We start from the raw sequence: 15,151 nt of genomic DNA, 5'->3' as shown, positions 1-15,151 counted from the left end.
ATATAAGTTTAATATGCAGTATGTCATGCTGATTTAGTGAAAAATGTATTGAAATTACTGAACAAACACTATATAAATCATGTATAGTCACATCTTGAAAAGCTCTGTTCAGTGTAATTTACAGCTTGAATGCTTTTGGGCTGTTAACTTTCAACAAAGTGATTCCAGTCTTAAAATATTTTGACAATAATGGATTCGAAAGTGTCTGTTCGATTTAGCCTCCAAATGATTGAACATCGCCCCGTTCTGCCTAGGCGGTGTTCCTGCGGACATTCCCGGCAGTTTATGGCGAGCTGTTGAAGATCTTCACAGTAAGGGAGGTGGCCGATTTTGTCAGGGAGACGCTGGGCTGCCTGCCAACCACCGTCCACGCTGACTGCCCCCTGGAGGCCGTCAAACTGCAGTGCATTGCCAAGACGGTGGAAAGCCAGCTTTACATTAACCCAGGTAAAGACTCGTTCACACAAACAGATGCACAGTTATGTACACTTTGCTATGAATACATAATTAAAGCTTGTAACCAGACTGAAAACCCAAACATTTGTGGGCAAATAACCCAAATACAAAAAAAGCCTTGCATGCAGATTAGGAACACAGGAAAAATAAACAGAACAGCGGGAAACAAACAACTAGATTCATCCACAAAATGCATGCTTGCATCATGAGCAAACAGGCTATTAATCCATATTATACTGTTGTACACTCCTGCAGTGCAGTCATTTAAGAACACCTGGAGTGCACCTAACTCCATGTCATTAAATTGTTCTTAATAAAGGCTCTACGCCGAGCAAATTACCCCTTGTTTTATTTCGAGCATGCTCCCAATGGCTACATGTATCAAGAAAAACATCCCTCATGCAAATCAAATTATTCTTGTATCCCTTTTAGATACAATGATTTATAGTTAAGAAACATTGTGTGCAAAACAAGAGCTAATACAGCCACAGAAGATTAGTGTGTTTTTGCTGCTGCCCTTTGTTGTTTAGTTATATAACATTATGTATTTGATGTATGACAACTGTGTGTGTGTGTGTGTGTGTGTGTGTGTGTGTGTGTGTGTGTGTGTGGGTGTGGGTGTGGGTGTTTGTTTGTGTTTGTTTTGCAGAGTCACGTTGTATCCTGTTGCCGGTGGTGCTCCGGGTCCTTCAGGCACACATGCAGGAGCAGAGAGACCTGGTCATGTGTGCTCGCATTCTCACCAGCATGCTGTCCCTCATCAAGAAGGAGGAAAACGGCACAGCGGTGAGTATTACAGTGGTAACTGGTTGCCGTTATGCAACTGTTCTTCTAAGAAACAGTTTGACATTTTTGGAAATGCACTTAATCGCTTTCTTTCTGAGAGTTAGATGAGAAGATTGATACCCACACTCATGTCTGTATGGAAACGGGGAAACAGCTAGCCTTGGCCCTGGCAACAAAATCCCAAATCTTCCTACCAGCACCTCCTAAAGCTCGCTAATTAACTTTTTAATTAGTTTAATCAGCACCAAAACAACTTGTAAAAACAAGAAGCTTCTGCCAATAGAGCCTCCTAAATGTTACAGACTGTTATGTTATCAATATGCAACATTTTATGTTACCTGAACGCAACATTAGTGCCCGCCAACCAGCTTCGGATTTAGCATACAGACAGGTATCTTCATATCTGACCAACAATTACATCAACTAACAGCGTATATCCGAAATGTTGAACTGTTTCTTTAAGTGTCCCTGCATGCTCACTGCACTGGCTGTTGTTGAAATTCAGGTTGCTAAGTTAAAAGATCGGTCACTTCAGTCAGTTTAGAGTTAAAAAGGTTTCCCTTTGCTATTCTACAAGACCGTTCAAGGGAATTACCACCATAATAACTGGAAAATAACTTTAAAGGAAGGCAAAGCTAGAGGAATTAGTCCTACAGCAATTTCCTTGCCAATGCATTGCAATAGCAGATTGCTTTGTTGTGTGTCTATATGGTCAATTAGTCCTGGTAACAAGGGCATTGGCAGCCGTGCAGACCAGTAATGAGACCCATCAATTTAGCCACGGCAATTGTCGAAGTGGCAGTCACTTCGAGCTTGTGTGTGTGTGTGTGTGTGTGTGTGTGTGTGTGTGTGTGTGTGTATGTGTGCACGGGTTTGTCTGATTTGTGCGTGTGCGTGTGTGAAGCAGCTCGGTTCGCGCGGCTTGAACTGTTCGCTGCCAGAGGGCCAGCTAGTGGTAAAGGCGCCCAGTAGGACACACACACACACACACACACACACACACACACACACACACACACACACACATACAGACAATATACACACACACACGCACACAGACTGGCACCACATCTAAAGGGAAGTGACAGCAGTGGCAGCCAATGTGCCAGTCTGAAGCTCCTTCTCATTATCGCTCTGTCCAAGACCTGTCTGTCTTGTCAGGGCTTGAGACTAGAGGGAGATGCACACACACAAACACACACACACACACACACACACACACACACACACACACACACACACACACACACACACACACACACACACACACACACACACACACACACACACACACACACACACACACACACACACACACTCCAGTTTATCCTCCACTTTCTCTCAAGTTGCTTTTAATCTTGAATTGTCTATTTCTCCTTTGTATTCCACCTTCTTTTATTCTCCATACGCCTCGTCCTCTGTGAATTTAGAGTCTCAAAATGTTGCTCTTAGCCTTGAAACTTCTTATTAGTCCCCACACTTACTGGTTCAAGAGTCATTAAAACTAAGATAAAAGTAAGATTACTGGGTAAGTAATGCAGACTCTGAGCCAGAGTGACGTCAGCTGTCGATCATGGTTCAAGGTCGTACCGGCGGGAAACAAGCCAGTAGAATGCAAATTGGTTGAGAAAATTTAAAAGGAATCACACTGACATTTTAGATTCATGTTATGTCTTTCTTTTCTCATTTTTGTTAATAAAGTGAAAGTGATGCTATTACCTGTAATTCATGTGCAAGTGTTTTGTCCTTTGTGTAGGAGCCGGTGGTCTCAAAAGAGGTGGAACTAATTGTAGAAAGCCTGCTGGGAGTTTTACTGAGGACCATCCTGGAAATTAGCAACCGGCCCCAGCCTGCTGGACCTGCCATGAGACTACAGTTCCAGGATGTCACTGTATGTGTATTCTAGTGTGTGATAAATTGTTTTGGGACTTAACAAAAATGTGCAAGAGTAATTATAGATTTTAAATTGAGTTGCTGCTGTGGAGACCATGATTCCACTAACATTATTAACATTAATGGTAATAATTAAGATTTATGATACAACACGGCACAACAGGGGAGCGGTGAAGTGGATAATGAGATCATCATCATCATCATAATCCTCATCATCATAATCCTCATCATCATCATCATCATCATCATCATCATCATCATCATTGTGTGATGATGGAGACTAAAGGATGGGTGGAGGGTTATTCCACTTGTAATAGAGCGCTGCTAATGTTGCCAGTAGAGGTTAATAAAGGTCATACTGTAAATTCGATATAATAAAGTGCTTCCTTTCCTATTTCCTTTGCAAAAGCCCCATAGTCCAGTGAACTCTTAACTTCTTCTAATTTCTCCTCAGCATGGTTAACAAAATGGAGTTTGTTTTTGTTTGTTTTTAATGATTCACATCCAGTGTTTATAATGCTTCCTACGTGACTGCTTTCTTTATAAATGTTATAACCACCACAATAGTACAATTAACCTAGTAACTTAGGGCACCCCTGAAGATAATCCTGGCTGTAACACAACATTAAAACTAAACACTCTCTCTCTCTCTCTCTCTCTCTCCTCTCTCTCTCTCTCTCTCTCTCTCTCTCACTCTCTATCCTTCTCTCTCATTGTGTTTTATCCTGTCAGGGAGAGTTTGTGGCATGTTTGTTGGCCCTTCTGCGACAGATGAGCGACAGACACTACCAGCAGCTGCTGCAGGCATTCAGCAGCAAAGACAACCTGAGGGTAAGACCACCTCATCCATCTCTCTCTCTCTCTCTCTCTCTCTCTGTCTCTCTGTCTCTCTTTCTCTTTCTCACACTCTCACTCACTCTCTCACTCTCTCTCTGTTCAATTCAAAGAGCTTGATTGTCACAAACAAAAACATTTTGTTGGCAGATCAATAAATAATAGTCATGTATTTCCATATTACATATTAAATACAATATATGTAGCTACATTTATGCGTTTCCAATACAATACATTAATTTGCAATATATATAATTAAATACAACTACTCTATCATATTATGAGTGGTTGGTCAGGCTGTGGCAAATACATATTTAGCTGCTAGAGGAGCTGTTGTCCCTTCACCAAGGAGAACAGACAGTTTTGTAATTACAGTGTCACTCTATACCTGTCTGTCAGCTTCTCTTACTCTCTATACCGCTGATTGTGATTTGAAAGTGAACTAAAAATGAAATAAATAGATGGGTATCTGTCTTCCCTCTGCACTTCCATAATGCCAAGTTGCAAGCGAAACTAGCGAAACTGCTAGAAAGACTGGTGATATTTGTTCTATCTATCTATCTATCTATCTATCTATCTATCTATCTATCTATCTATCTATCTATCTATCTATCTATCTATCTATCTATCTATCTATCTATCTATCTATCTATCTATCTATCTATCTATCTATCTATCTATCTATCTATCTATCCTTTCTTCATACATTTATATTTTTCTTGCCACATTGCTTTAGATTTAGTCATTACTTGTATGTATTTGCGTATACATATTGGGTAGAGAGTAAGAAATGAATTGTTATGTTTATGTTGTTTTTTTGGATTTCATATTCTAATTTGTGTTTGTCTCTACAACATTTGTTATCCACCCTCTGCCTCGCTATCTTCCTCAGCCATTTTCTAAATAGTTTTCAGATTTTCAAAGTGACTTGCTCACTGCACTTACAGACATTTCTGAAGTGTATGTACACATAAGTATATGTTTTTATACTGTACACGTAGGTACTCGTGTCCTCTGTATGCTGAATTGCAAGGTCAACGGTGGCAGGTTACATAATGCAGAAAAAAAACACAGAGACGAGAAAGCCGAAGAAGCGAGACAGAGAAAATTAATGAGGTCACAAGTTCATTCCAGTGAGAAATATCAATTCACTAAATGTCAGAAAAAATAGAAATGTAACAGGCTCTTGTTAGCTTGACAGCACTTACTCGAAAAAAGCCAATTTTCAGACTTTAATTCTAGTACTTTTATCACAAGTATCCACATTAAGTGTGTGGAACAGAACATGCAACCAGTGAGCTTAGAGTTTCAGCACCATGGAGAGAGACATGAAATGCCTGCATTAGATTCACATCTTACAGCCCTACTAATCGTTGTGTATATATATATAGTATAAAAGTACATTTTAAGAAATACATTCATGCAGAAACAACTCTGTAAAATGTCTTCCAATGGATTTACAAAAGTAATGTCCATAACAAATCCCAAAATGCTATTCACCTGCGATTGCAGATATGTAAATTAAAGCTATGCAACAAAACACCAGTCAGAGTGATTGATAAGTCTTAGATACTAATTTAATATAATAAATACATTTTAAATCTTTCAGCATCATTGAGAGAGACACAGAGAAAGACTATTTGCAAAGATTAGGACCAAGTCTGTCTCAATTGATTTGAGTTTCCAGTGATAACAAGTCTCCTGTGTGTTTGTGTTATGTGTTCCAGGACTTTCTTCTTCAGATCTTCACAGTCTTCAGGATCCTAATCCGACCAGAAATGTTTCCTAAAGACTGGACCGTGATGCGATTGGTCACCAACAAGTAAGACCACACACAGGACTGTGCACACATAGACACAAATGACAGAAGATATAAAATAAGAAAAAGGATGGTGCAAACATGGAGTAGACCACCAGGCCATTTAACCAAACCAACATTCAAAAAATTAAAGTTTTTATCAGCGATGAATAAGTGAATTTTGATGCGACGCTCTCAGTTAAACCGTAAAAGGTCAATAAAGAGCTTGTACTTAGAAATTAAGTATTTCTAATGGAAAAGCACCAGTGTCTGTAGATGATAACACTGATTTGGCTCCTTTGCTGTCTTTTTTTCCCCCGTATTGTGTCTTATCACATCACCGCTGCACGATTGCTCTACAAATGGGCCATCTGAATAGCATGTCAGTTGTTGATGGTGATGCATTTTCCTCCAAGGTAACACAATGACCCTCTTTCTTTTGCTCTTTTAGCGTCATCATCACAACTGTCCTCTATCTTTCTGACGCTCTGAGGAAAAACTTCCTCAATGACAAGTTTGACTACAAGGTAAGGGAAATGTGTGTGTGGACCTGAACAATGCTACAGTGCTACAAAGCTGTCTGAGTATCAAACAGCCTCACTTCTAAAATGGGGCAGCTTTAGTGTACCGACACACACACACAACACACACACACACACACACACACACACACACACAGACATGAAGGTAGATACACATAAAAGTCATTAATTTATTTATTTTTGTACATGGTACTTTTCAAAACAAAAGCCTGCACAGAGACACAGACATTAATCAGAGTTAATGCCATTAGTCAGAAGCCTAAGGCAGTCAATAAAATTAGCTGAAGGTAAAAAACAAAACCCGAACAGCAATAAAAACAACACAAGAGATGAGTTAATTAAATTGTAAAAAGGCTTGTTTCTTCCTGTACTGTAATACTGTAGATGTCCCTGTCCGAGTTTAATTATTCACTGTGTTTAGATATTACTTTTTTTTAATTAACAGCTGTTGTTTCGGTAGTTTGTGCCACAAAATAATATCAAGAATCCATGGATACCAGTGGCAGATCATCTAGTTTTTTGCCTGAAATCTGGAAAACTTGAGTTGGAGGAAGAACTTTTTTGCTCAGCATTGACATGATGCTATTTTTTTGCTGTCATTTCCAGGTGTGGGACTCGTACTTCTACCTGTCTGTAATATTTATCAACCAGCCCTGTCTTCAGCTGGAATCCTTCTCTCCCTCCAAGAGGAAGAAGATACTGGAAAAGTAAGTTTGTTTGCAAATGCACTCTCACATGCACACGCTCGTTGTGCTTTTCTGCGTGTGTTGGGATGGCCTGTAATGAGCCATGTGCTCACTCAATAAGCCATCATATCCTTCTCCTGTTGTCTGTCACACACACACACACACACACACACACACACACACACACACACACACACACACATACACACACACACACACACACACACACACACACACACACACACACACACACACTATAAGTATACTGTAGGCCACATTTGGTATAATGAGTACATAACATGCTGCCAGCCTTGCTCAGTGTTTGCCTGCAGCATGCATACATGTCTAACCAAAATATTTCATCATGCAGGTATGGAGACATGAGGGTGATGATGGGCTGTGAGATCTTCAGCATGTGGCAGAATTTAGGTAAGATGATAAATCTCAATGCACATGGTTCACATGGACTTTTATTTCTAAATGTACTCCTTAAACCCACAATAGACTGTTTTAAAGGGACTCGTAGTATTTTTTTTATTCTCTGAGTGGGGCTGCACATAAAGTACCGTACAGGAAACTGCCTTTCTTCCATTCCAGCTGTAAGTATCTCTTACAGCCTCGTAAATATCTACGTATTTACTGCTCTTTTGATGCAAAAGTATGTGTGACGCACTAAAATCAGGGAAAGTAAAGGCAAATTCATTCTCTAGTATTTCTTTGTACTTGTGCTGAAGGAGAACTAAAAAAAAACTCTCAGCTTTTTTTCCCCCATGTAACTATTTGTTACCATGGCAACCAGCTGGATGCCTCACTGTGCTTTGTGTGTATGCTTTTGTTCTTGAGTCTGTGATGGACCTATACAATTTTGTGTTTTTATGATAATTTCTAGTGTTTTTATGTGTATTCAAGTGTATTTTTGCCCAGTTTAAAAAATTTTGAAGTCACTTTATTTTTGTTTTTGTTTTATTTGATGTCAATATAAATGGCAAAGTCTCCCCACTAACAATTTGTTTTATTTTATGTAGTTTATTAAAAAGCTGCATCAATTTGGTTAGAGTGCACTGCACTCAAACCAAATAATCAGAGCCTTTATTGCCGTTGAAATTTTTGAGGAAAATGAAGCTTTCCAGAATTTGCCAAATTGTCTCTGACATAAACAATACGCTGTATTCGGGGATGAAGTGAGAGCCTAACCTCTATCTTGACCTCCAGGGGAGCATAAGCTGAACTTCATCCCCGCCATGATTGGTCCATTCCTGGAGGTGACGCTGGTGCCTCAGCCTGATCTGAGGAATGTCATGATCCCCATCTTCCATGACATGATGGACTGGGAGCAGAGACGCAGTGGCAATTTCAAACAGGTACACAGCTGCTAGAAATAGACCAACTTGACTGAAACTCATGTCAAATTACGAGTTTAACCCTCAAAGGTCCAGTGTGTAATATTTAGGAAGATCTATTGACAGAAATTGAGTATTGAGTAGTCATTTTTATTTCTCATTTTCATCCTAAAATTATCAAAATTGCTAATTTTAGAGGTTAAGGTATGTTACAATGCAGCCAAGTCACCAAGCTACTTAGTTAGCAACTGCAGTAATGTTAGCTGCCAAGCCTTTGGTTAGCTATAAAGTCATTTGATCATAATAGCAGATACAATTTCACATGTAATTTTAAATGTATGTTCTGAGGTAAAAATATAGATAAGAAAAAAGGTTAAATTTGTAAAATTGTCTTGCCAGGAAAGATAATGTAGGTGAGTGGTGATGTGAATGACGGTTGAGATGTTGTCGACAATCAATACTGTATATACCTGACAAAAGTACAAGGGGGGGAGGAGTAAGGTAAGGTAAGGGGGAAGGAATCCATTTTGACCTTTTTCATGGATACAAGATTAAGACATAAAAGTGAAAACATGCCTTTATTTTGACACGTGACTGACTCTGACATGACGTGGAGTGTTTTTACTAACACAGTTTTAAGCTGTTGTTGATTTTGCTCTTTCTCCCAGTCATTTTGATCAATATCGTTTGAAGTGGCAACCCCGCTGAGATTTAAATGCTTTATTTCCCTCGCAGGTGGAGGCCAAGCTGATCGACAAGCTGGACAGCCTGATGTCCGACGGCAAAGGCGATGAGACATACAGGGAGCTCTTCAATAGCATGTGAGTTAGAGAAAGGAACGGCAGTAGAAAGAAAGAGAAAATATGTGGATGAGGGGCAGACTGTAACTACTTATATTCGTTTCATTAGCTTGGATTTTAAAAGAAAAGGGAGCTCAACTAGCTTAACAGTGAAATTGCAATAAAAGGCATAAAGAAAGAGACCAGTTCAGGATTCCAGGACACGTTCTTTGAAAGTGAAAATAGCCGTTTATTGAGTCTAATGACCTTAGATGATGCAGCCCACACAAGACTTTATCAGGTGAATGTTGTTTTCCTCAGTAAATCGCTGCTTTATCTGCGTTTGCAAGTACTCCGCTTATGAAAATGAGCTTTTAACCAAGAAAAACCGAAGAGCACCGATAAAAGCGTTAATGCTCAGAGAAGGCTCCTTTTACCTGAATCAAAACAAAACAATGAAATGTGTTAAAGAATGTGCTGCTAATTAACAAACCGGTCATTATTATAAAAGAATAAGCCAGTGGGTAGTTCTTTATTTGAGTTTATATTGAGCAGATAAAATAATGAGAGGTAAGTGATCAGTATTCAGCTTCAGTCACCTTCATCCTCACTCATGCCTCCTCTGTGGCCAGTCCTTGTCCTTGTCTCTCCAGGTTTGTTTGCCCCTGCATGCCTTAGTGTATGTGCTCGCGCCGATGTGTGTGTGTGTGTGTTAGTGTGTGTGCGTATCCCTGCTTCTTTCTGTGCCTGTTCATATTTTTATGTCGCACTTCACAAATGAGTCCTATATTTCAACATAGCTTCCAAAAACTTGATTGAATTAATGAAGTCTTTCTTCTGATTCGCATACATACTGTATGTCTCGTTTACTATCACGTAGATGTGAATCGGGAGTGTGATCTTGTTAAGTATTTTATCAATATGCATCTACTGTAATTGTCCCTTTGTCTTTCATAGTCAATCATTTTCTTTCCCGCCATTTTTATATGTGAAACATTACAGAATACAGTGTAACATCACTGCGTATTATAAAAAATGAATCTATATTGTGCTATAATATAAGTATCAATTAGGAAACATCATTATTATTAAACTTGCAATATTTGATGGCAGACTTAGTTTTTTGCTTATGATTATGATTTTAGCCTACTTTTATATTTTCTTGCTTAATCAATTTATTGTTTTGATTTAGTTTCTTAATTTATTTTTCTCCTACTAACTCCACTAACCCCTAAACTAACCCTGTGTGAGTGTGTGCTGATATTAATCGTATTAATTTATTCCGCCTATGCTTCCCGCCTGGAGTAGAATTCCTCTGTTTGGTCCGTACCCTAGGTAAGACGCTCTCCTCTTTGTTCTCTCTGTGTCGTCTGTGTGAGGGGGAACAGAGGCAAGGGTTGACGTTGGGAAAATAACTTGAGCCCAATGCTTACGGCAATATTTTGGCTGTGATGTGTTTATCCTTTCAAGTCCAGTCGAGATAACCAATCAATTCTAAAACATCTATTTAGGCCTGCTATTGTGATTTTTTGGGGTACTTTATTTTGTTAACTCTCACAGGCTGGCCAACAAGCATAGGTGACATTGGTGTGACTGGGATTGATTTGCTCTTTGCTTCTCCTCCTTTTCTTTTGCAGTAATTTCTTCTTTCTTTCCCCTCTTCCCCGTCACATTTACTTTCCTATTTGATCTTTTACCCTTTGTCTCTTTCGGTTTTTACAACTCTCCGTCTTGTCCTCCAGCCTGCTGAAGAAGATTGAGAGAGAGACCTGGCGAGAGAGTGGGATCTCTCTGATCGCTACCGTCACTCGCTTAATGGAGAGATTGCTAGACTATAGGTAAGAGGGCACACACACATACACTCTCAAAAACAAGCATACATGCTTTATCAATTTCAGTTATGTTTGGAAATCTTTTTTTTTCGCCGCCACTTAGTCTTGTGATGTTTCTGTCGCAGGGATTGTATGAAGCTGGGAGAAGTGGATGGAAAAAAGATTGGATGTACTGTCAGTTTACTGGTGAGTAGCAGTTACCCCAAGATTCTGGGGGTTGGGCTGTTTAAAACTGCAGAAGCTTTTAGTATCACAAGTGACTGATTGCCAACTTCTTTTTAGCTGTTTTAAAAGGCTTTTACAAAACCAGATCCAGAGTGCTTTGACCTGATGAATCCTGGATGAATGAACGCTCATCAAAATGTTTACGTCAGTTGAAATGAAGAAATTATATTAGCTTAGTAAATGCAAAGCTACAACCAGCAACTAATTAGTCTATCATAAGAAAGGGGAAAGAGCTTGTCTGGCGCTGTGCAAAGGTAAAGAAATCTGCTCTCCAGCTTATTAATTATCAGCACATAACCCCCTACAAAAACCACAACTATGTTCTCACTGTTCATTGTTTTTACAATAAGCTTTAGAGGTTCTTCCAATACAGCCAAGCAAGCTGTTTGCATTTTTTATGCTAAACTAAGCTGACCTACTCCTGGCTGTAGTTTAATATTTAAGACACAGACAGAGAGTAGTATCATTATTATCTAACTCTTGGCAAGAAAAAGGGTATTCCCAGAGTATCAAACTATTCCTTCAATGTCTGCATAAACATAAAGACGTTTTAATTATGGTATTAAAGGTATAATATGTAATATTTTGCACTCTAAAAACACAGTAGAATCTATTACTTTTTTTATTTTATTAGTTTTCATCCCCTTGCTGATAAAGAATTATCCAAAAATTGAAATATGTTGTTAATTTCAGTTCAGGCTATTGTTTGTTGATTTATTGCATTTTTATAGTTGTTTATTGTGAAAGATACAGAATTAGGCTTTCTGAGGGTGTGAAAATATAAATATATGATTAAGACTTTTTAATTTCATCTTCTTCCCTTGTAGATATAACTCCAACAAATCAGTTTTTTTGTTTCATTTTATTCGTCTGTTGTTTCTATTGTCAGTCCTTCTGCCAACTAGGTTTTCCTTATGTAACTTCAGCCATCTGTAAGAGCACCTGGGTGTGTAGGCAGATGGATCAGAAGTCACTGTTGAAATATATTGTTATACCTCTGCCATAGAACAGTCACTTTTAAAAATGTGTCCTCATTTGCATCTCTATCTCTCTATAATTTTCATAACCCCCCCCCCTCTCTCTCGTGATTCTTTTTGTCCTCATTCATCACTGAACCACCCACTGCTCCTGTCAGAACTTCTACAAAACTGAGCTGAACAAAGAGGAGATGTACATCCGCTACATTCACAAACTGTACGACCTGCACCTGAAAGCACAAAACTACACAGGTATGCCAAAAGTAATGACCCATAACATACAGTATGTGTGAGTGTGGGGAGTATAGGGAGCTGCGTTGTTAAACATGTATGTAATCTCCTAACTTGTGTGTCACAGAGGCATCGTACACCCTGCTGCTGTATGATGAGTTATTGGAATGGTCAGACAGGCCACTGCGAGAGTTCCTCAACTACCCCATGCAGAGCGAGTGGCAAAGAAAAGAGTATCTGCATCTCACCATCGTCCAGAACTTCGACAGGGGGAAGGTGAGCTTGAACACACACATTTTTATCAGCTGGACAGAAACAAGAAAGAAAATGTTGGTATTAACAAGCAATTTATGTAAGGAAACATCATGACAAAATGCAAAGCTACTGCCTCCTGGATCTGATTTTGTGTGGGAAGAATTGTTCAAATAAGCTCAGTTTTTAATGATACCATCTCAGAGAAACACTGTCCATATGAGCTTCAACACCAGCAGGACTAAGTGGTTTCTTAACACTGCTGAATGCCTGTGAATGTGCCATGCCACTGTGGAGGCAGCAGCAGCAGCATGTTCCAATCTTACTGAGAGCCCTTTTTGCTACGCTAACACCCAGCAGGATGCCAGCTTCTCATGCATATTCTAAAATGTAACTCTAATTTATACCTGGCATTGAAAAAGAAACACAGCCATATTATAAATGCTTCGATTAGAATAAGCTTTAAAATAATTGATTAAGAATGAATACTCAGCTGAAATGCAGCAGCAGCAGCAGGATGGGAGATGAGAGAACTGGAGTTCCCCGCTTGTTTAGTTGAGCCGTGACGTCACTCAAATCCCTTCATAAGAGGAGCGTGGAGCAGAGCTACAAAAATACATGTCACTCGCAGTCAGACTTTTAATTTCTACCTCTTGTGAACAGTGACAGCGGCTCGAGGCCTCAGCACCTCCTCGGTTCAATCAGATGAATCGCTGCAGGCTGTAATTAAAGCGGGATCCGTATCGTCCCGCAATATCCTCCACTGTTCCTCGAAGAAATATTGTGGGAGACGATGACGCCAACACTGACGGGTGATGCTTTTAGGCCCCAGCTAAGAATGAACTGTGAGATTGGCACCTTAAACAGTTGATTCAGGGTGCAGCAGCATTTTTGAGAGGTAGTTTTCTGGCTCTGCTTTGTTTTTGTTACTCAGGAAGTACATTTCTTTCCTTCTTCCTCCCACCACTCGTCTCTACTAATTTCACCTCTTTATCCTAACTACCTTTGCCATCGTTCTGGGAAAAGTGGCATCATGGAAACCCTCCAAAAATTACACGCACACAAAAAAAACTTCAGCATCCCTGATGAAATAACATAGCTCTGTGGAATCATTAAAACTGCTCCCCTCGTTACTCATTGTCCAATTTCCTTTCACATTCACGAGCTATGCCATCTGCCAGTGCTGCTGCACAGGGATTAGAAGGCAGCAGGAAAGGAAAGCTTTTCATTTAATTAGCAAGATGGCTGGGTGCTGCGTGTACCTGCATGAAGAGGTTTTATTTTGACTCTTGATATTGTCGACTCACCAGTGACACCCAGTGGGGGGAATTCATCTTAGCAGCACCACTGCAGAGCAAGTGACTCTGTTTCATAAGTTCTCTGTTCATATATACTAGTTTAAATCAAACTGATGTGCATGAGTGTCCTGGATTTTGTTTTATTTTTTCTAACTTTCACTGTGTTTTGAAACAGTAAGCATGAGGATGAATAAGTGTGTGTTTTTATGTCTTCAGTGTTGGGAGAATGGCATCATCCTGTGCAGAGAACTGGCTGACCAATATGAGTCTTACTACGACTACAGGAATTTGAGCAAGATGAGGGTGAGTTGTCCACAATAAACAAGCCATAGAGACTCCTGAAGATTGTTAGTTGAAATCTTCCTCTAATTATGTGATGATGGGGTCATTCGGGAAAGAATATGCTAATTAATCTGCTTTTGAAATAACTATGCCTTTGTCAATGCACCAAATACCCTATTGTTTGCACACTGACTTGATTTTCATTTCCAGATGATGGAAGCATCTCTCTATGACAAGATCATGGACCAGCAAAGACTAGAACCTGAATTCTTCAGAGTGGGTTTCTATGGAAAGAAGTTCCCTTTCTTCTTACGGGTAAAGAAATCTCCATATTCCCCGTGTTATGAATTTTAAGTCGAACATAATAATACTTTTACCCTCTCCAAAGAAGAAAAAGACCTGCAGGAAGAATTAACTTTTCTTATATAAGACTCCTCCAGTGTGAGGTGACATTCAGCAAATCTTATTCAATGCCATTTAATGATGTAACAGGCCCCCGTCCTTGGAGTGTGCAGTCAAGGCGGCAGTTGCGGCGTGCGGCCACTAGATGTCAAGCTAACCACATGCTGTCCTCTGCTCTCCCCCTCTGCAGAATAAGGAGTTTGTGTGCCGCGGCCATGACTACGAGAGGCTGGAGGCTTTCCAGCAGCGGATGCTCAACGAGTTCCCCCACGCCATCGCCATGCAGCACGTCAACCAGCCAGACCAGACCATATACCAGGCAGATGCACAGTGTATCCTTGGCTATAGAATGAGGCACATGCAAAATTCACTTACACAGGCACGGATACGTGCATCCATGCTGACATGCTGAGCAGACACAGCCACATTTGTGGAAATGCATAAAAATATGACAGCAGCACGGTATCAAAACATATGTGCACACATACACAGAGGCTTACACACACACAGCGGACCTGTAATGAAGCACCATGCCTCC

General features: G+C 39.8%; 1 protein-coding gene across 12 annotated transcripts in view; it reads left to right on the top strand.

The window, feature by feature from the left end:
• The window catches only part of dock4b (dedicator of cytokinesis 4b), a 113,632-nt gene that overhangs the window by 74,177 nt on the left and 24,304 nt on the right, over positions 1-15,151 (top strand). For 9 of the 12 annotated variants that reach the window (XM_051392686.1, XM_051392685.1, XM_051392683.1 and 6 more), the window contains exons 23-40: positions 255-447; positions 1,106-1,242; positions 2,999-3,133; positions 3,868-3,966; positions 5,697-5,791; positions 6,219-6,294; positions 6,916-7,016; positions 7,366-7,424; positions 8,208-8,356; positions 9,071-9,156; positions 10,423-10,449; positions 10,857-10,952; positions 11,072-11,132; positions 12,307-12,400; positions 12,507-12,655; positions 14,146-14,232; positions 14,422-14,526; positions 14,804-14,945. In XM_051392686.1, the coding sequence (XP_051248646.1) occupies positions 255-447; positions 1,106-1,242; positions 2,999-3,133; positions 3,868-3,966; positions 5,697-5,791; positions 6,219-6,294; positions 6,916-7,016; positions 7,366-7,424; positions 8,208-8,356; positions 9,071-9,156; positions 10,423-10,449; positions 10,857-10,952; positions 11,072-11,132; positions 12,307-12,400; positions 12,507-12,655; positions 14,146-14,232; positions 14,422-14,526; positions 14,804-14,945 (1,891 nt within the window). The remainder of the gene's footprint in view (positions 1-254; positions 448-1,105; positions 1,243-2,998; positions 3,134-3,867; positions 3,967-5,696; positions 5,792-6,218; positions 6,295-6,915; positions 7,017-7,365; positions 7,425-8,207; positions 8,357-9,070; positions 9,157-10,422; positions 10,450-10,856; positions 10,953-11,071; positions 11,133-12,306; positions 12,401-12,506; positions 12,656-14,145; positions 14,233-14,421; positions 14,527-14,803; positions 14,946-15,151) is intronic. The other 3 variants (XM_051392688.1, XM_051392684.1, XM_051392680.1) reach the window with 1 other exon arrangement.

The sequence above is a fragment of the Dicentrarchus labrax genome, unplaced genomic scaffold (genome assembly GCF_905237075.1).
Source record: "Dicentrarchus labrax unplaced genomic scaffold, dlabrax2021, whole genome shotgun sequence".
NCBI classification, from domain to species: Eukaryota; Metazoa; Chordata; class Actinopteri; family Moronidae; genus Dicentrarchus; species Dicentrarchus labrax.
This window is presented reverse-complemented; position numbering and strand designations above follow the sequence as displayed.